This window comes from Seriola lalandi, unplaced genomic scaffold, assembly GCF_002814215.2.
Source record: "Seriola lalandi dorsalis isolate HSWRI2012SDOR001 ecotype SW California unplaced genomic scaffold, Sedor1 jcf7180002054470, whole genome shotgun sequence".
NCBI lineage: Eukaryota > Metazoa > Chordata > Actinopteri > Carangiformes > Carangidae > Seriola > Seriola lalandi.
In genome coordinates this window covers 798271-820120 of record NW_019525023.1, presented here as the reverse complement: position 1 = coordinate 820120, position 21850 = coordinate 798271, and the positions used below count along the sequence as shown (strand labels likewise).

The window sequence follows — 21850 nt, the reverse complement described above, 5'->3', positions numbered from 1 at the left end:
TCATTTTTTATGAGGTCATCTCTTATTGATTTCTACTCTCAGATTTATGTCACTGACCATCTCATACTACAGGTACTTGCAAAATTTGACCAGATTGAAGTCATAAATTTCACAAATGTGTGAAAAAAAACTGGAGGGCTCCAGAGGGTCTGCAGCTAAATAAAGAGCCATGAAAAGTCTTCCCACATTGGATGTCCAAATAGGAACACCCTGATTCAAAATTTTATTGACATACAGCACAAACTGAGTGAGAGCTATGGTATTTACTGTTGTTAGGTACAATACCTGGGACTTGAGTTTTGTTTTGTTTTTTTGCCTGTTTTGCAGGATTTCAGTGGTGCTCATGAAAGAAAGTTAGTTTGTCATACTAACAAATGACCAGTAATACTGTAGTCTATTGAAATACAGCCTCTTATTACACAAGCAATTCTGTATTGACAAACTGTCTGCTGCAGTATTTGTCAAGCAATTTTCTAAATGCAATAAGCACACAGCTACCTTTTTGTTTGCTAAACCAGAGGGACAGAGCTGTTCTTCGTCAACATTCACTGTAGCCTATTTAATGTTTCTGCAGACCTCTTTGAGGGAGGAAGACCTCTACAGTTCTCGAATTGAAATAAAACTGTATGAAATTGAAAAATTCATATCCTGTACCCCTTAGTTTCCCCAAATTAATTTCAGAGTAGTTTGACAAAATTATCCCAACGTGAGTTCCTCTTACTACTACCTACCTCTGTAGCACTTTTAGAACTTTTTGTCCATTATAACTTAAAGTTAGAAATGGAAGGTAATTCTTCATTCTTCAGGTCATCCATCCATTTTCTTCCACTTGTCCGGGATTGGGTTGCGGTTGCAGCCGTCTAAGCAGGGTATTCGAGAAGTCCCTCTACCAAGCAACATTTTCCAGCTCTTCTTTGGGGATCCTGATGCATTCCCTGGCCAGATGGGTTTTGTAATCCCTCCAGTGATCTCTGGGTATACCCCAGGGCCTTTTCCCAGTTGGAAAAACCTCCAAAGGAAGGCGCCCAGGAGGCAGACTAATCAGATGCCCAAACTACCTCAAGGAGGAGTAGCAACTCTACTCCGAGCTCCCTCCAGACATCCAAGATCAGTCAGGCTGATCCTGAACACTCTAAAGAGGAAACTCATTTCAGCTGCTTGTATCCACTGTCTCATTCTTTTGGACATAACCCAGAGCTCATGACCATAGATGAGGGTTGGAACATTGATCGACTGGAAATCGAAAGTTTTGCCTCCCAGCTCAGCTCCCTCTTCAACACAATTGTCCGGTACAATGTCTGCACTACTGCTCATGCCAAACCAATCCGCCTGTCCATCTCACGTTCCATTTTACCATCATTAATGAACAACACCCTGAGATACTTAAATTCCTTCGATTGGGGCAGCAATTCCCCCTCAACCTGGAGGAACCAGTCCACGATGGCCTATGACTTAGACTTAGGAGATGCAAACTCTCATCCCAGCCACTTCACACTCAGCTGCCCCAGTGCACACATCAGGTCATGGTCTGATGAAACCAACAGAACCTCATCATCTTCAAAAAGGAGTGGAGTGGTTAGACCAACAGTTCAGTCTGTGTCTGAGAAAATCTTTGCACAGTATCTGGGAAAACGTGAGGATTTATAATTATTTCAAGATGCTGAGGAGTTGACCTCTATATCCAGAAGGTTACACCTTTTACTCTCACAGTAATGCCCTTGTCATTTATATGGGCACTATTCTTACTATTACTGAGAGTGTAAGATCGCTCATAGACACATACATAGAGAGTTAGCTCTCAACAAGCTCTCCTTCACATTAACTGAAAAGTGTTTCTTTCCTATTCCTTAGACAGTTGAGCTACTACTGATATATTAAGGGCCTGGCTTTGCTCTGTGAGCCTGTTTCTAGTTAACTTTGAGTTGGTTGATCTAATGTCTGACTGGAAAGGATGCATGCATATTCAACTTTATTTTTCTTTTGTTTGTGGCCAAAGGAGAGATGTGTTAATAAAAAATGAGTAGAAGTTCAAGAAGTCCTGGGAAATGGCCAGTCAGTCTTAACAGTTAACTGAGACCAGGGTCCTGTGATATCATAATACTAACATTGTTGTTATTTCCTGAGCCTGTGCTTTCTCCTTACCAAGACATGAAAAAAATACTGGCAAAAAGTGTCCCCAACCTGTGCTCACCTTGCTTTTAGCCACATTTGAGGGCCAGATGTTCTCCATATTTACTGCTTTGAGAACCCTCCGATGCGAGGCACAGACAGATAATGCAATGCATATTTTCCACTCATTTTTCACTCATGTTTTCCACCTTAATACTTAAAAGACCATCAAGCAGGCAGATCTAGCTCCAGGGTTCATTCCCTCAGGTTTATTCCGGTACTTTAGTCTCTAATGAGAGATCCCAACTTTTACTGTCACTTTACTTTGTTGTCTTGTAAAATCTTGTGGGATTTCACATGGCATACTGTTAAGTTTTGTAAGCTCCCCTGTGTTGGACCTGAAAGTGCTACCATAAAAGTTGACTTGCAAATTTTAGAAGAAGTATTTTCTCACTTGTAATACGAATGATTTGCCTCGGCTTGTTCAATACATAAGTATGTTCTCTTTTAAATGTCTTTTCGGGGAGATTTGTTGGAGGCAAACAAAGCTTTGTCCAATTTGCATAGTGCCTGAAAACAAGACAGAGTTCATACTGTATCTGCAGTTAACTTCCTCCAATGTTTTTTGGAATTTAAGAGATTTAGGATCATAAGTAAAGGCAAGGAAAAATGCTGTAGCTTGAAGCGAATCAACAGCAACTTCAGAGAAACAGGTTACTAGGTCAGACTATAGAAATAGACTTCATGGGGCTGTGCTGTATTTGGGTTACACATATTTCTACCACCTCATCCCAAGCTGTTGATAGCTCCAATTACATTGTTCCACATCAGCAGTAAAAACCTCTTTGTAGTATAAACCAAAGATCAGCTTCTTGGTAAAGATGAGTTCTTTTAAGAGACAGTGGGGGACAGTAACCTCTCTTTTTTCTTGATTTATTTTCAGTGGACTTTTGAATGCTAATGTTATTTTTTTTTTATAAATCATAAGAAAAGTTGTTGAACCCCACAATTGTTTCTTCATTCAGATACCTTGGAGTTTTAATTGGTGACCTTTTCACTGACACCCCACTGAGATCAATTTGTGAAAAGCTAAAATTAAATTTTTTTCTTAGAAACATAGCCTTGTTTGTGCCTTTGTGCTTTGGATATTGGTCACAAATGGCAAAGCCCATATCTATCACTGTTGTTTATAAAGTTTCTTGAGTCTCCACCACCTTGTTTGTGTAAGAAGAGATTTTTAATCTTAATGACCAATCCCAAGGTAGGCAATTGTTAAATAAAAATGAAACAACTAGAATTTGAGTTGGCGACCATAACGAATGGCTCTCCACAATCTGAACTTTAAAACAACATACAATATCAATGAGAAATTACAAAGGAGGACATGACAAAGATACACTTTTTGTACACAAAAGTTAAAACTGATTCAAGAGAAAAGGGAAAGAAATCTTCACTTTAGTGTAAAAGTCTCCATATGTTATGTCAGCACTCATTAAATGTGACTCATACGAATTGGAACATTTGTTCTAACTTACCTGTGGGAGAGACTTTCTGGACATGAACAGGATGGTGCAGTGGGAAACATTTACAAGCCAGAGCCATCAAATAAAAACATGATTTTTGCTTTGAATAATCCTAAACCAGTTGTGCTTGTTTCAGTTTGTTTTACACATATTGGCATGAAGTTTCAATGTTAGCTGAATTAACTAGTAGTCAAGAGTCTGGGTTAGGGTTTGAGTAAGGGTTAGGGCTGGTTAAAATGACAAAAAGATCAGATGGATGAAAATGAAAGTTCATCAACGTATTAAAGGCAGTATTTAAGAATCAAAGAGACAAAAAATATACTTGAAAACCACCAACGAAAATAACTTTTCTTAATCTGACATAAAAAAACATACAATTAAAAGAGTTTGTGGTTGAAAATATAGAAACTCCTATCAGAGTCAGCAAGGTTTTTCTGTCTTTTAATAAGTGTGTTTGTGTGTGTGAAAGTTTCCTTGAGTAAGATACTAAACCCTCCTTTGTTCCAGAGACGCTGCTGCACTCTGACATATCTGTCAATTTTCAAATGCATAAGTTGTTTTTTTTGGAAGGGGATAAGAAAAGAAAGAAAATCCTAATTAGAACTCTTTCTTAAAATGAAAATACAGTTTTCAGTGTCAGTCTTTTGATTAAGTGAGAAGGTTCTGATCTCTTTCCCGCAAGTACTTTGGACCTCATTTGCACGTCATGTGTTGGAGTTAGTGCAGGACTCTGACCGCTTACTGACACAGGCAGCTGTCTCTAAAAGTTAACATGTTCTATCGTCCCAACTAGGAAGATGAACAGTGAGTGAATCATCTCATTGGCTTTCAAGCTCAGTGCTACTCTTGTCTCCATATGTCAGCATGTATCATCTTTGTTCTTTGCAGGCAGGCAGAAATGCAGCTGGCGTCCCACTAGACCTTTTTACTGTATCATTTCATTTGTGGCCATTTGTCTTTTGAAAAACTATTCACACGCCTTAGTTTTTTTTTTTTCATATTTTATCTCTTCGTTTCCTCTCTGCCTGACCCCGGAGAGCAAAACACTCCCTTCTTACTGTAGTGGCCAGACAGCAAATACAGAGGTGGACTCTGCTGTCTGGTCCAGAATGTCACATTAGAGTGAGACACAGACTGAGCTGAGACAGCCTCTCTGAAATCAACTGGCCTGTGTTCAGCACAGCTGGAACTGCAATGAACAGGAAGTGAGGACATAAAAAGTTTGGGTCTAGCCGCAAAGTTACAAGAAGTATCAAAACCTTTCGAATGTAGTAGACAGCATTTTCTCACTTGGCCATAGTGGATAGCTTTGTCCTGTTTTTTGTCTGAAAACCAAAACTGTGAGGAACACTGTAAACTTGAATGACACACAGCATTTGTCTTGAGTGTGCAGTTTCAATGCATTAAAGTAGCTCAGGTGTGAACATTTACATTTAAAATGAAGACAAAATTATGAAGGAGCATATATTATGTTTCTAATAAGTGAAAATTACCTGCGCTGGGGTTTTATGATTTAACTTTTTGAAATCACAGAGATCCGACTGATCTGTCCTGAACTCTGTGTAAGACAGCAAACACACTGAGAATCACACTGTGATACTCAAAAAAAAAGGAAAAAATACGCATCATATAGATTCAGTCAAAGATATACAGAATCTATTTAATGTTGGAGAGGTGAAGGACATTGTTTGTTTTGTTTTTTGAAGCACCAAATGAGAACTTTCAAGAGATTACACATCATGCTATAGTTCTGTTGATGTCATTATTAAACTTGCTTTTAAAATGGCTGAGATATTGGCAGGGCTAGCCCTATGACACTGTCATAGAATAATTATAATAATAATTAAGTAATAATGCGTTCTGTAATGGTGTCAGCCTTAATAGACATTCACCACTCTTTTTTTGGGGCCGTTCCCTGCACACATGGAATGTTGTGACTGTTATTGTATCTGTTTTTCTCGGCATTACTTTCACTCAGATGGGCGTATCCATGGCCTTAGAAATGAGCTCTATACCTACGCAGACACTGGCTAGAGGGCAGATGGATGACAGAGAGGCAAAAAGTTGAGTCAGACACATATAACTTGTGTCCTACTTTCAGTATTTGGATATTGTCATCATTATAATAATGATAAATATGATAAGAGCTTTGGTTGGATTAATGTGAACTTAGTTGAAAATTTATTGAATTAAAAAAATCATTGAGGAATGTCATGTCTCCAATGTGATGTGAGTCCAGTACGACTTGAAGAAGCTGAGGCTGCTCAGAGGATGTATTATAACCTCTTGTCTTGTAAATGCAACAATGGCTGAAGCTCTTGGCAAGACTGGTGAGGAAACAGCTTTTAATGCTAACAATGACTATGTAGCAATAGCAAAACTTACAAACAGCTCCTTTAATGCATAAAGATTATTTGACAGGTAAAGGGATCTTCAAAGGATCATACAGTATATATATATATATATATATATATATATATATATATATCGGTCACCATTAGCAATAGAATTCTTTTACTGATGGTTCACGCAGAACCGTGGTGAGTGTCCGCTCTTTTTCCTATCACCCGTGGATTATCCTCCCTCCCTCAACATGTACAGCGCAGAACATCCTGTATGTTGGCATTTGTGAAGCTTTTGTTCATACCAGTTTCTACAGATGGATATTTTCTGTGGGCCAGAATGCCAATATCTGACACAAGTGTTCACCACTGGAAAATCTAACCCACATTGTGTTCTGAATCATCATTTTTATTTCTGCTTTGAAGTATTGATTTGTGGTGTGTCTGTGATTTTTCCGTGGTATTCAGCCAGCACGCCTGACAATAACTTAGATTATGTAATATGCGTGACACACCACGCACATTCTCAACCTGATTTACGATCCCAGAATTCCTAAAAAGTTTTGAATGAGACTTTATATACTAAACATAAAAACAAATAAACAAAGAGATCATAAAATAAGAGGCAGCCCATATTTTCGTGCATGATTTGTGTGTTTGACATTACGAAAGGTCATGTGTCAAACACATCCTACCAAAACTGAAAGGCATATGCCTGTGAATGATATTAACTTTGAATACCTATTCACTACTGTTCAAAAGTTTTAGAACACCTAATTTTTTCCAGTTCTAACTTAAATTTACATAATTCAATGTCTCAGTTTTTCTGACATTAAAGAATAGAACAAATAAACAACTGGAGATTTTAAAAACAAGGAATCATGGAATCTTCTTGTTGAAGATTGAACTCCAGCTGAACACACTCGTGGCATTCTTTCTACAATGGAAATGAAATATTGTTTGTAAAGTTCGCCCCAACATTGTTGCCGAAGTTCCCGCAAATGTGTCGCACTTGTAGTTTGCTTTGTTTTCACCTTCTGTCCAGGTCATCCCAAACCGGCAACATGGGGTTTAAGTCTGGAGCCTGTGCTGCTCTCCTATTGTGGGAGACCCCCCTCTGGTTGTTTTCTTCTAATGTTTTGGGTCCTTATGTTGCTTTAGGATGAACCCCTGAACAACCTTCCTTTGTTACTTCTCTTTTTCCTCCATTCTGATAGCAAAATATAGTACTTCCTCCTGCAGTACAGTATTGATCCTGTACTAACACACTTTGTGCCAACACTGCCTTTGTACAGACAAAGTTTGTAAGTCATCAGCAAAAGTTGGTGCACATGTAGGAATTGTTTGCATTAACTTCCAAGGCTTCATTTATTTCAGATTTTCTATGAAATGTCTACGATTTTTTCGTTTTTAGAGACCTAACCTTTTTTTAACCTTGGGCAGTGTACTGCTTATGTCTTTGTACCATTTAAGGTTATTCACTGGACTTGAACTGTTGAAATGTCAATAATATGTAAAAAACTGTAAAAATGTGGTATCCTGAAACTTTTGTCCGGTAGTGTATGTCAGCATGAAGACATCTGCAAATAAATCTTGAAAATCTATGTTTCCTAGAAGTGCGATGTTGAGGAAAGCCTAATAACTCACTTGTGATGGCCCGGCATGACCCCTGCTATATGTCTACAGTGAATTAGCTCTGACCCTGAAGGTCACCCAAAACATTCAGTCCTCATTGGCTCAGCTCGCTTCAGCTTCGGTGAACAAAGGTGGATGGTTGCAGAAATGGAATGTGTTGGAAACAGATGTTTGTTGCAAGTGTATGATTTCAAAATTCCAAATGTTGTTATCCCCTTTTTAGACAACTCAACTCAGCTCTGGACTGCATGTTTGCATGGACGAGTGTAATGTCTAGGCGATAACACAGTCTAATGGTTTTCGAAAGCAGTTGATGAAGACAGCTGTGGTTGCTAATGGAACTGCTCTCTGACCCTCTTTAAGTTTTAAATAGCTATTTTAGCAGCCCGAGGGCAGGACCCAGACAGCTTGGCTATTGTTCATTGAGGTCATTGAGCAGGAGGTCATGGTGAAAGAAGACTCCTTGAAAAGAGAAGAACTAGTGAAATGAGCTGTCAAAGTGTTTGTTTTGTGGGAGAGTCTCAAACATTTTTATACACTAGAGAACACTAGTATGCTTATGTGGGCGTAATGTATTTGTGCTTACTTGGCTGCTTTTTGGAAGTAATCCTCTCGTCTTTGGGCTCCATGCACACCTGGAAATCTTCTGTGTGTCTATAGGAGAGAAACTGCAAGGATCACCCATCAAAGGAAGATTAAATCCACCCCAGTTTAGTCGTTGTATGTTTGAGTCATCCTCAGACCTCAGCTATTGTGACTCCCTTTCCCAGCACAGGCATCTGTGTGCTGGTAAAAGATGATTTCTCCTGCATAAAACAGCTTTAGTACATGGGAAAAAATGTTGGACTATTGTTGTACCAAATGTGGTTTTTATCACTGCTTGGCAAATCGTTGTTTTCCAAGATTCCCACTGTTAGTATACTCCAAAAAGATACTCTGTCTTTACAAGGCCTAAAATCTCTGAAATTACCATAAACAACACTGATACTCCACAGCAGATCTGGACATTCACCCAAGCATTCCTATTTAGTTTGCAATTTATTGGGTTGTTTTCACCTCTTTTTCATCATGTATGATTTGTGAAGTCCTTTAGGACTTTAAATGGGATTAAGTGTAGTACAAATAATCGTGGCTTGAAATAGTATGACATAGATTTGAAATGGTGTTTTACACACCCTGGTCTTACACGTTACGTACGCTTAAAATAAAGTGAAGATAGTGCCATTTATGAACAACTGTCTTCAATTATGATTGTTCCATCATATTATATACTCCATTTTGAGCAGCTGCAGGTATAAATATATATCATAAGCCTCATTCTGAACCTCTGCTGATTGATTGTTGAGGTAATGTTCCCTCACTCTCATCTGCTATACTGACTGATAAAAGGATGAGATAATCCTTGCTGCTAAAAAAGAAATATAGCAAAGAGGTGGTTCTCCACATGTGTGCTTGTGTTCATCTGCATCCACATGTTAGTTAGAGTGTGTGTGTGTGTGTGTGTGTGTGTGTGTGTGTGTTTGCACATGTGTCTGCTTAAATGGTCGTGCAGGGTGTGGGTTGATGTTAGTTTATTGATGTGTGGGTGCCTTATTAATCTGTAAACAGTTGCCTCACCATGACTAGCACTGGCAGGAACCCCGAGCCCCATTTTTGATTAAACAAAGTTATATAACAGAGTTCTGGTCAGGCAGTTTCTTGTTTTTTGTGATAAATGGCAGGTATGGAAAATCAAGAATTTCAATGGGAAACACAGTGTAGATCTTGACCTTGGTTAGGAAGCAGGTGTGCTGTTATGCAACTTGGTCCTCTAAACAGAGAGTCGGAAAAAGGAGAGTGATGTGTGACACAGTTCCTTGGAAATATCATCCACAAGAGTAAAAGCTGAACGTGATGTCATGTTTGTTTCTCTGTCTTTCCTAGCTGCTGACTGGGACCCTGGATGGGAAGCTGAGACTGTTTGAGTCCAGCAGTGGGGCCCGTCTGTCTCAGGACACCAGTGCTGCTGTGCATAGCGTCCTCAGCATGACTGGGTAATTACAGCAGGCTGCTGCAAAGACCATGCAGGTTTTGTTAAAGCAGTTCCAACCCCCTGGCTAGGATTTCACTTAGAAAGAAGAACACAAGGGTTTGTTTCTTGCTGTTAAATGAAGATCAAAATTAGGTACGAGTTGAAAAAGTTGTATATGCTTCCACTTCTTTGCTTCCATTTGTCAAAAGGAGCCACCCATTTCAGCTCACTCATCCTCCTGGATGTCCATCATTAGACCACTTTTCTTTTGACTGGGATCCAAAGGGTTGTCAGTGGTTTGATTGAGTATCTTTCATCAGGTTCATTTAACCACATTATCTTAATGCAACATTTACTTAATTGCAAATAATCACAGCTAACTTTGTGGAAAACAATTCTATTAGCAGTTATTCTCATCCGTTCATGCACATACTGCATGTTCAGGATTCAGATTTTGTTCTCTTACTGTATGTGGAACAGATGTAGACTTCTATATTACTGGCTGTGACCACTACTTAGCAGATCAGCACACAAAGCAATGACATCAACTGGGTGCAACCACTTTGGCTGCCAGAGACACAGATGCCACTACTGTTCATACAGACACACCCGTCCACATTGTTTGTGCTCTATAGTTACTCTTCCCTGCCCCAGTCACAATAAAATGTCAGTTACACTGAACAGTAATAGAAGAGAACAAAAGTACAGGACTCTGACTTTGTGAAATGACAAATTTACTGTAAAAGTGCAAAACTGTTACATCCTGCTTAAATGCATGTAGTGTGTACTTCACAGTTCTACTTTAGGACCACTTCTGTTTTCTATTTTTTTACTGATCTCATTAATTCTTTCTGATTGTCGCGTTTAATTGTATGCCAAAAACGTCATTATATATACACGTGGAAAACTTAATTTATCACAAATTCAAGAAGCTTTGTGATCTGACTTTAATAGTTTACAAACTTAGTTGTCAGCTAACAAACTCAATAAAACAAAGTCTTACACAATGGTCTTTGTTATGAGACAGAACCACAATTCCAAATTGTCCAAAATCCAGCTTTCTGGTTTTAGTTCATAACAACAGTCAATCTCTCCAGAAACTTGATCAAATTAAATATGTGGATTTATGGATCAACTCTGGAAATAAAGACAGTTAATTGTGGTATTTGTGTTGTCATTCCAGGCATTGTTTCAAATTTAAAGTCAGACAGAGATTTACTTCACAACTTACATTATTGATACTGACATCATTCACCAAAATTCTCTTAAAACCAAACTCTCATTGTCGTCTATAATAGTTTCAGAAGATTTGTACAAGGATGAACTGTTATTCTTTTGTTTGTTTCTTCTTCTACTTTACCACAATGCTTGATGCACTCTAATTTATGAGCTTATTTTCAAATGCACTCATTTTAATGATTGTTTGAAACAATGCTTCATCCCCTTTACTTCAAATTACTCACTCCTTTGTCTCCTATGAAATCGATTTGAAAAAACTTTTGTGTTGGGCTCTTTCTGAGTGGAATCATTCACCTGCACATATTCTTTCTCTTCATGTGGCGAATTTCAAAGTGTAAGTGTTTGGAAAACAAATTGCATTTGTTTTCAATAATGCTCTCATGAGATGATGCATCTCAGTGGATTTATCCTGATATAATAGATTTAACTGTTATAATACAATAAATTCACAGTCATAGTTTCTGGAGACCCCTGGAGACTCTATTAATCTTATTGTCTCAGTTTCATAAGTGTAATACCAAAGTTAAAAAATAGTTAAAAGTTCCTGGGGAGTTTTCACTGGCAGATACTTTCTTGAGATTGGGTCATAATTCTCTTTTTTTTTCTTTACCAGAAAAACTCTTATTATCACCTACTGTGCTGCCTTTATCACTGCCGACATGTTATAGGCCACAGCTAAGTCTTCAGAAAGGCTGTAGGAAAACTCACCCTATCTGGAATGGAATGAAATTTCAAGCGTCGCTCATTCCTTCCATTAGGAAAAGATATTGTACTTGACGCATTATCTGACGGTGACGCTGATGATAGAATGATATATCCTGATAGGCTGCCTTGTCTTAACTCCCTCAGACGGACGTGAATTCTCAGGAGACTGCTCATTTCTGCCTTGTCCTCTGTCCAATATTCTGCATTTAATTTACTGTGTCTTTTTGGACTGTGTGCTTTAATTGATACCAAGACAGACTGCTTGTCAAGATTGTTCTGTGTGCAGCACCAGCCTCAGCTAGGTCAGATGAAATATAGCTTTTAAGTTACACAATATCAGCAGCCAGGTTTCCTATCACAAAAACTGATGTTATACATTAAAGAAAGCAGGACTAAGGCAGTATGGGATTTATGGGGTGGTACCTATTCTTTTGTCATACATCTTATTGTGTGCGCGCGTGTGTGTGCTTTTTATGCCACAAAGATAGGTATGTACTGGCAAGGTTGAGTGGGCTCTGTCACGGTGAGCTTTAGTGTTCCTACAAACAGTTGAGACTTTCTACTGGAACAAAACACAATAAATTGTCTTTGGAGTAAATTTATGAAGCCATGTTCTTTCTCCATTTTAATGTGCTGGAATGTGTGTGTGTGTGTGTGTGTGTGTGTGTGTGTGTGTGTGTGTTTAGGAGTCAGTGTCTTCCCTTGAATGAATTAACTTGCTACTCTTAGGATTCAGTGAGCTCACATTCACAAACCAAAGTGATATATTGTCGTACACGCACATTCCTTGTCTGTGTGAGGTCGTTTTGGGTGCACTCCCTACATTGATCTCACCAGAAAAGAATGATGTGTTTATACTTGCAAATAAAAGGATTTCACTGATAGCCACACCCGCACATCATAACACAGTCAGGTCCAAAGTTTGGTCTCTCATAATGCTTTATCATTCAACTTGAGAGAGAGAACAACAGAGTCCGTCTCAAACTTTTCATATTCCAGCATCATCTACAACTCAAATATGGTCTGTGAAGTGTTTTAGTGGTTGACTTCCTCTCTGGTCTCTGGCCTGGCCGAGCCTGGCGTGGCCTGAGTTCTGAATGCAGGCCTTCACTTTCCCTCATGAGTAATTTATATGAAGAAAACCAAGATATACATCATGAGACACGTGCAGTTTAATGATCCCTCAGAGACCTCTGAGGATCTCTGCTCTTTTGTTTTCGTAAACTCGGTGCAGCTCAAAGTCAAGGGAGGGGAATATTTGTGCACATGTCAAAAACTGCTGTGATTCATGCAGGTCTTATGCTTTTCTGGTTTTATAATGTTCTATGAATTATTTAAAAGATATAAGCAGCCAGACTGATGGATATAAAAGTCATAATCTTTGACATGAGTAATGCTAGTAATTGCTACACTGCTAGAAGAAAACAGTGGTTTAGCTCGTAGGCGACCTACTTGATGAGACCTTTCAATGCTGCCTTAAAAACCTGCTGTAAACAAATGGCAGGATCAGACCACATGATATCAGCCTGATGATGGCCAGTCATGAAAAACGTTGGGCATCAGGAACAGAAAGTTATAAAGTGGAACAGCAGCAACAACAACAGCAGAGGCAACATCTGGGACACCTCACAACGTCCCAACAACAGTCCCAAACACGGGCGTGGAACTGTCTTTTACCTCTTCTTGCCAAGTTTGACAACTTTCACGTGTTGCGCGATGCACGAGATCAGACCACTAATGCATGCACAACTGAAAACATGGTTAAACAAAAAAGATATAATGTTGTCGGCGCTGTAAAGGGGAATAGTAAAGTCGGTTCTTGGCACCTCCCTTCTTATCGTCTACTGTGTGTATGTCCCATGTCATAGCTATAATTCAAGATTCTGATCAAATACGCCATAATGACTTTCTTAAAAGTCTTGTGTCTTGCTTCCCTGCGTACATTTTATGTGGTGGAATGTAACCGAGTATCCAACATCCAAGTACTGTCCCTACATACGGCGCAACTTTTTAGGTATGTGTACTTTTAGTATTCAGTTTTCTTTTCAGAAGGTAGAACTGTGCTTTTCATTATTTATTGAATTAGCTCTGTCTTGACCAAATTCAACATTCAAATACAGCCTAGTTAATGATAACATTAATGATGTTTTTCTCATAAAATACTGCATGTATTTTTACTACAGTACATTTTTCACAACTGGTTTTATAGCTCCAGCAGCAGCAGTGGTAGTGGAGCAGCAATAGACACTAAAGCTAAACAAAGAAAACAGTGCCACCTGCAAAAAGTGAAATTTCATCAACAGAAACTATAGCACCCAAAAGAAATATTTGAAAAGAACTGTGCAAAAACACGACAGTTCATCGCACCAACCACGCAAATTAGTGAGTAGCAATAGGGAGATAAAAGAACCACTGAATAGAAAGGGTGCAGGTGTGCACTGGCCTGTGTTTCTCTTTATTTGGGTTATGAGAGCGGCTTGAATGAATCAGCACGTCCCAGTGTTCAATAACTCTTACAGTAAGTCTTTTTTAACCACACCATATAAGGTAACTGCAAAGGATGAACATGAATGGTAAGCTGTAGAAGTGACTAGTAAATACTGGTGAAATATCCAGATGGAGCAGCACAGGAAGAGACAGACAGGGAAATCGGTGTCTTTGTACTTGACTCTGTCCCGAGCTGTTCTGGGCTGCTGTGTGCAGACAACGACGGAAATACAGATTAGTAGCAGATGGTGTCATCCAGGGTGCAAGGCATAAACATTCGAGTGCTTAACACTCCGATAAATCAACACAAGACCCTTGTGGAGTTAGCGGAACAAATGGGGAAAACAGGAGTGCGTAATGCAAGGTGCCAAATCGCTGAATGAGTCTTGAAATCACTTCAGATAGTAACCCTTTGAACATCTTGAGCAGTTTGCTGCATTAATTCCTGACTCTTTTGTTTTTGTTGCAGAAAAGGTTATTCCAAGTTTTCAATTGCACCTTCAAAAAGGAAAGAAGAACCACTTTCTAAGTGCACAGTCTTTCCTCATGCAAGGTCTCCATAAAGTTACGACACTTCGTCCGCTCCATTAAGCCAAGGTGCAATGGTGAGATGAGATGATAGCTTGGCATCTGAGTATAAACCATCAAGTCTCTCCACATTTCTCAGGGTCATTAACTCGCCCCCACCGACCTAAACCCCAACCTCTCGCTGACACAAAGATAGCATTTCAACATCAACCTCCACTATTAACAAATTCCTTTGTTTTTATGACAGAATTTATTCCCTCAAAGTTTTATGTTTTTCTCTCTAATCGTCTTTAACCAAGCTGGGGATTTAACAGCACATGTGGTTGAGATCCACTTCGCTGCATGGATGTGATTGGTATGCACGTCCGTGTGTGCGTGTTGCTTATATTTCTGCTATCGATTTGTGATATTACTGTTGTTGCGTAAAACCTAGCTGATGTTCCTCATCTTTTACTTTTGCCATAAAATGAAGAAACAAAACAAGCTTTCAAAAGAAAGATGTGATCAGACTAGTACTACTCAGGTTTAGTGTGCTGGCAGCATTTGAAAATCCATCAAAAAGAAGAAGAAGCCCAAATATGTCATCTATAATTCTGTGCTTGAGCTTAGTTTTCAGGTTGTTTGGTGGCCAACCAACCATGACTATCACCTGCCTGTCCAACTTAAATTTGAGGGAAGAACTTTAGGTCCCAGCGTTACTCTATTTCATATTGTGCCAGGTTTTCATACCCTCGAATGAACTCCAATTCAGCAGCAAGGAAAATGTCTCACAATCTAATTTTCTTCAGCACCGAACACACTGGCTATTGCAGGGACGTAGACAAATGTTATTCCTTCACCATGGCTGCAGTACGCTAATTTACCCTGAATGCTTAAAAACTTTCGGTGTACAGGCAGAAGCAGGATGCCAGCTATAAAACCTGGACTCAATAATGAGCAGGAAATTCTCCTCTGGAACATTTGGTATTCTTCAACATATCATTCCTGCTGACTGCACCTATCTTCAATGTGTTTTCAATGATTGTGCTCTTGTATCAAAGTCCGACGTGCAGTACATTCTCTTCTCAACTTGACAATACTAAGGCAAACAAGTAGACAAAGCTCATTTGGAGCCTACTTGTGTCTGTGTCCATGTGATGAATTTAAGTCCAATATTCCTTCTGCTTTCAGCTCGGTTTGGTCTCCACCAGCTCCTGAGGGAAATGTCTGGCTATTTAATGGCAATATGCTTCACTGTGTTCGCTGGCTGGTCGCTCAGTTTGTCTTTGTGTTCTTGGTGCTGGGCAGGTAGACCCGGGACAGTAGGTTTATCAGACCTTTTGTTTTTAGAGTCTCTGAAAATAGCTGCTGGAAACAGAGTTGATAAGAGAGGTGAGAGTGAAACTTAACAGTAAAGTTGCAAAACATAAAAACCAAAAACAAATGCTCTGTGAGGCTGATAGGATCTGCAGAATGAAGTGATAACTCTCTGTGGTTTTGTCATGTGGTTCCCTTTTACATAACACAAAGTTACTTGTTAGGATTATTGCAACTTTAAATGAAGGTAAAGGCAAAATGTTTTTAAAAGTACAAGTACTCACCATAGTGAACCTAGTCAGTATTATATACTGTATTATATTATTTTTTACTGATGTATACCATGTAAGCTGGATTTGTGGCTGTTCAAAGTGAAGTTTATTTTAATGGCAGTTTTTAAATTTCATACGGGCACTTCATAAAAAAACATAAATGTGCAAAGTAACTCAAAACTAATAATGCTAAAAATAAAATTCAAATAAACTTTCAAAAAAATTGTAGTAGAGTAAAAAGTATAATATGTACTATATATAAATATGAAGTAGCTAAAAATGGAAATATTTAAGTGAACCACTGTAGTACCTTAAAATTGTTTTTGATTAGTATTCAGAAAGTATTCAGAGCCCTTCACTTTTTTCAAATTTTGTTATGTTGCAGCCTCATCCTAAAATTGAAAACCCTCTTTTTCCCCTCATTATCCACACTCAATTCCCCATAGTGACAAAGGGAAAACTGCATTTTAGAAATGTATGCAAATGTATTAAAAAGGATAAACTGAAATATCACATTGACATAAATATTCAAGCCCTTTGTTATTACACCTGAAATTTAGCTCAGGTGCCTCCCAAAAACAAGCCAGGAGGTCTCCCATCTCCACACATGATCTCTGGAGCTAAGCCTGAGTGATCGTCAGATTCTTGGTCACCTCTCTTACCAAGGCCCTTCATTCTTGATTACATGACCTCATGGCTTGGTTTTTGCTCTGATTGTCATCTGTGAGACTTTATATGGGACAGGTGTGTGCCTCTCCAAACCGTGTCCAATCAGCTGAATTGACCACAGGTGGACTCCAGTCAAGGTGTAGAAACAACTCAAAGATAGTCAAAAGAACTGGGACGCTTCTGAGCTACATTTGAAGTGTCATAGCAAAGGGTCTGAACACTTATGTCAATGTGACATTTCAGTTTTTCCTTTTTAATGAATTTTTGCAAATAAATGTTGTTTCCACTTTGTCATTATAGGGTATTGAGTTTAGATTGATGAGGGAAAAAAATAATTTTTCTTTATTTTAGCAACAGAATGTGAAAAAACAACAACAACAAAAGTAAAGGGCCATAAGTAGTTTCTGAATGAACTGTACTTTCCACCACTGATGCAGGGATCTTGGGTGCGAAAAGGATATTGTACTTAAACATAATTATTACCCTGAACATAAACTTGTTTAGTTCACCTCCAAGAGCCTCCGACAATGTAGGATGAGTTTGTATAGTCAGTGGAGCTTCAGCTATGCTGCAGCACCTTCTGTGCCCAGGGACCCAAGGCCAGAGCTCCTCCTCTTCCTCCTCCTGCTGCTGCTGCTGCTGCTGGTGCTGCTGCTGCTGCTGCTGCTGCTGCTGGTGCTCCTCCTCCTCCTCCTCCTCCTCCTCCTCCTCCTCCTCCTCTCCGTTAAACTGAAGAGATCTCACTCTCACTTTGTTCTCTTTCTCACACAACACTGTTCATGGTGGTTGCTTTCACTGTCCATACACATCAGTCTTTTTGCTAGGTGCTTTGTTGTTGTTCCCTCTTGATCTCCTAGTCATACAAGCACATGCTGGACTGTGAAATGAGCCCAGGATTCTCCCATTTCTTAAGCGCTTATAAATTTGCACAATATATCTTATCTCTGTGCCATGCCTCTACTCATCCCGTCAGCACAAGGAGCAAAATGGGAAATCTGGAACTCATTACCAAATGATTGCATCTCAGAAATGAAAATGGAATTGTGAGAAAAGAGGGTGGAAGAAAAATAGTTCTTGTGTAATCCCCCACCCATTAACATAATGTAGGTAAGTATGAGTCAAAGTAAATTTAGGGAACCACTGCTATTATTAGTACTTTCTTTCATTTTATATAATACCTCACACTAATTTGAAGTTCAGAGCTTCAGCCCTGACTTTGTATTGCAGACCTGCAATTTGAGCACATTTTGCTTCTGTTCATATCCGACAGTTCAGATACACATCTGGCAATAAGTCCCGGCCCACTGAATTGACTAAATCCTGATTACGTCATTTTGACAAGCAACGTTGCATAAAGCTGGCAGTGTTTGACCCTCGCTAAACATGAGCAACCAGGAGGCAATTAATGGGGTTCTCACAGCCTGCCATACTTCAACAGTCCTGCAGGCAACAAAGGAATTAAACAAGATTCCTTCTGTTCATCCTTCCGCTTAGAATATTGGCTAAGCACAAACAAAGATTTGGCAGGTCTATGTTTTGAGTCACTTAGTGTGATTTTTGTACTTTTTGTGATAATAAAATGGAAGTGTTGCCCCGCGTTGTTATAATCCCAAGCATAATATCACCTTGGAAATATTTGCTTGTGTTGAATTTACAAATCATGTATCAACAAATCCCACCCACATAGGTCACATATAAACCTTTACGAGGAGAACAAGTGAAACATTGGTTATCTCCCTTTTATGCAATGCCTGGCGTAGGCCAAGATATGCGAGCCATTTTGATATGAAAAACTGAAATTAGATGCTTTGAAAGCAAACATGTGGTATCATGGAAACTAGTGCTCCTTTTTGCAAGCTCTACTTTGTGGTCGTTTCATACTAGACTCTGTAGACAATATGTATTATCACATAAAACCATTGACATAGTTCTTGTACTGAGTGCATACTGTGCAGATGCTGGTACTCCAGATCACTGAAAAATCCTTGATGATGATAAAATTGACCTTCTGGTAACATGAGTCCCCGTTTGTTGAAAGTGTAGGATGACTAGTGGGCAGCATCAGTGTGTCAGCACACAGTTAGAACTTCCTCCGAAGCCAGAGAGTCAAACTGGAAGTCCTGCCGTGTTGCAATTTAGTGATAAATGGTGTGTACAGATCAGCTTGAATGTTTTCCACAGTTTTCTCGGTTCCCTGTTGACTTCTCAATTGCCTCACAAAACCTATGAGAACAATTCATTGAGCTACTTTTCTATAAAAAAAGAGCCCCGTTGAGTGACTCAGATGTTGTTGTAAATTACTACCTGTAACAATCTATCTCAGTGTGAGAGGAAATGCTCTTTTTGTCCTGTTAGAAAGAGGATCAGGACAGGATAGTTAGGCGGTCTGGATGATTTCAGAAAGTCGATACAGATATTATCATGTTGTCAGTTTATACATAATGTCAAGAACATCAGAGAATGAAAGTGTTCAGAAATGACGTCACATGAGCTAGTAAATGCTTTTGTAATGAAATGCGTGAAACTGGCGCTGGGTTCACACACGAAATGAATAATAATTTTGCTAGATGTGTTTCTGCACAAGAACTGTCTCAGTTTTCTGTAGCTTTCCGCAGGCCAGAGGCTTTGAGTGGTGGTTGCTGTGATGTAGCTCCATACATCAGCTATGAACAATAAACTGTGTCATCGGGTCAAATGAACAAGCATGGAAGGAAGATACATTTTGTCTACAATTTGCAGAAAGAAAATAAGCTTGCGGGGTACACAATGTTTAAATTGAGGGATGAGACAAAAACAAATGAGGTCAGCGACGATGAAACTTCACCGACCTGTGTCTGGCAAGGAAACATTAAACTATTTTGACAGTGAAAATTACTATTATGAAAACTCTTCAAGATGTCTGTATCTCCAATTTTTCTTTCTCAGGCAGCCCTGTGTAGCTGCACAGCAGTGCTTTTAGCTAAGTACTAACATTCAGTAGTTATCGAAACATTTTAAACCACAACTGCCAACCTCATGGTGCTAAAAGAAAAGTCAGATTTTTCACTCTGAACGAAAGAGGTGGACCGACCAACGCCGCCATCCTCGAAACAGCTGCATTTTAGTATTGCTAAAAAATAGCTTTAAATAGCTACATGCTAACTAACTTTAACTAATCTAACTTTAGCCATATTTCAGCCATTTGTCAAAATGTTATACAGTTAGATTTGGCAGAAAAGGATGTGCTGTTTAATGTTTATTTATTTCCCTTAATAAACATATTAAGATGTTTATCTCTCCTAATAAACACACAAAAACATAAATCCTAATTAAATCAACAAAACAAAATACAACATAACGGGGAGGTATGGGTGCTGGACAAAGCTGTGTTGGGATGAGTGTAAACAGCAGAGTGTCATGTTATAATGTCCATGCTGTACACCTGCATGAATATGATTGGACATCACTTGTCACACAGCTGTGAATCAGCCAATAGGGAGCATGTTGCCAAACAGCTGATGCCAGTCCACAAGCACAACGTTAGATGGAACTAACGCTACGTTTCTTTTTAGACAAATCTAAATTTGCTTCCCAAAGTGCAAAGAATAATGTCTGCTTGTACCACTCATATGCCCCTTACTTAAATTTCGAACATAAGGCGCTATATGAATAACGTTTGATGCATTAGACTTAATTTTAAATTTACTTGGCATGCAGAAGCAGTTACCAGTGGTAATGTTGTAATCTACCTCTAGAATAGGCTCTAGCTAAATGGGAAGGGGGATGGCCACATTGGTTTTGGAGCAGCAAAGATTAATTTGATGCGATTGTCATAACCACAAGTACAGTAACACTAGTAACTATCGTACTGTAGTTAGTGTAGAGTAAATAAGGGCAGTGACACTCAAAGAAAATGCTGTTTCTCTCCAGATATTTACATACCTACTGTACATTATAGAGCAATTGTCATGCAAACGCAGCCGTCATTCCATCTGGGAGATTATGCAAGGATATTTTACAATGCCAGCCATTCTGGCCAAATTTGTTTCATTGGAATTACTCAACTGTTGGCATGATCAACTTAAGGGGGCTATTTGAAGTAAATCTTAACTAAAAAGACCATTTCTACCTAACATATTTATTTTCATCATTCCCAAAACTATTGTATTTTACTGAGGACGTGATTTGCATTACATGTGTCACTCTCTCCAGTTCCCGGTACTTTAAACATTTCAGGTGCCAGATTTCCTTTTTGGATTGTGCTCCTGAGTCACACTGAACCAATTTTTTGTTAAAAACATATAAACTTCCACGGTGAAGTCACAGCTTGGAGAAGAGAGCTGGAAACTATAATTGTTTATCAACCTAACTGACATCCATCACCTTTATTTCATGGCTCCTCCACATCTCTGGTCTTTGTAGCATTAATAGGGGAGTTCACGTTTATGTGTGGATCTCTGCTGCGTACTAGGTATTACGTAGGATCATGGTGTCGCCCAGATGACCGAGAAAGTTTTCAACAACATCTTAAAAATGACAGAAATCTTAACTGTGCACATTCTGTGTTTTGAGCAAGATATCAGGGCAGACTGTTCTCGACTGTCTCTCTTCATGGCACAGTTTGGCGTAAACAAGTCTTACATGGATTTATTGGTACCTTTTATTCTTCTCCTCTCATTTGTAAAAATGACATGACTTTGCATGGATAAAACTGCATTGCAGTTCCACTCCCCTCTGCCTACTTTTATCTGAACTATTTTTCCATTCCTCTGGGAAAGCTTCATTACTCTTGTTTGTCATGTAGGTGAAAGTGGGTAAATGCAGATTATAGAAATGAAAGGTATCAGTTGTTCTTACAGTAATGGTTATATATGGTTATTTATGGTACAATAATGGTAATCTAACAGTACTTTTAAAAGTCTTATTTATCATTTGTGTACATATCCAACTAGAGGTGACCTTCAGATCCAGCTTCATACTAAAAGAACCATTGAAAACTTTTTTCTTCCATAGCTGACATTATAACTTTGATGATTAATGATTTTTTTTTAAAAG

At 38.9% G+C, this 21850-nt stretch overlaps 1 protein-coding gene across 1 annotated transcript in view; it reads left to right on the top strand.

Annotated features, from left to right (window-relative positions):
- The window catches only part of wdr27 (WD repeat domain 27), a 44529-nt gene extending 32367 nt beyond the window's left edge, over positions 1-12162 (top strand). Inside the window, 1 exon segment of the mRNA XM_087175433.1 lies at positions 9533-12162. Coding sequence (XP_087031559.1) covers positions 9533-9646 — 114 coding nt within the window. The 3' untranslated portion in view covers positions 9647-12162.
- Positions 12163-21850: the final 9688 nt, after the last annotated feature.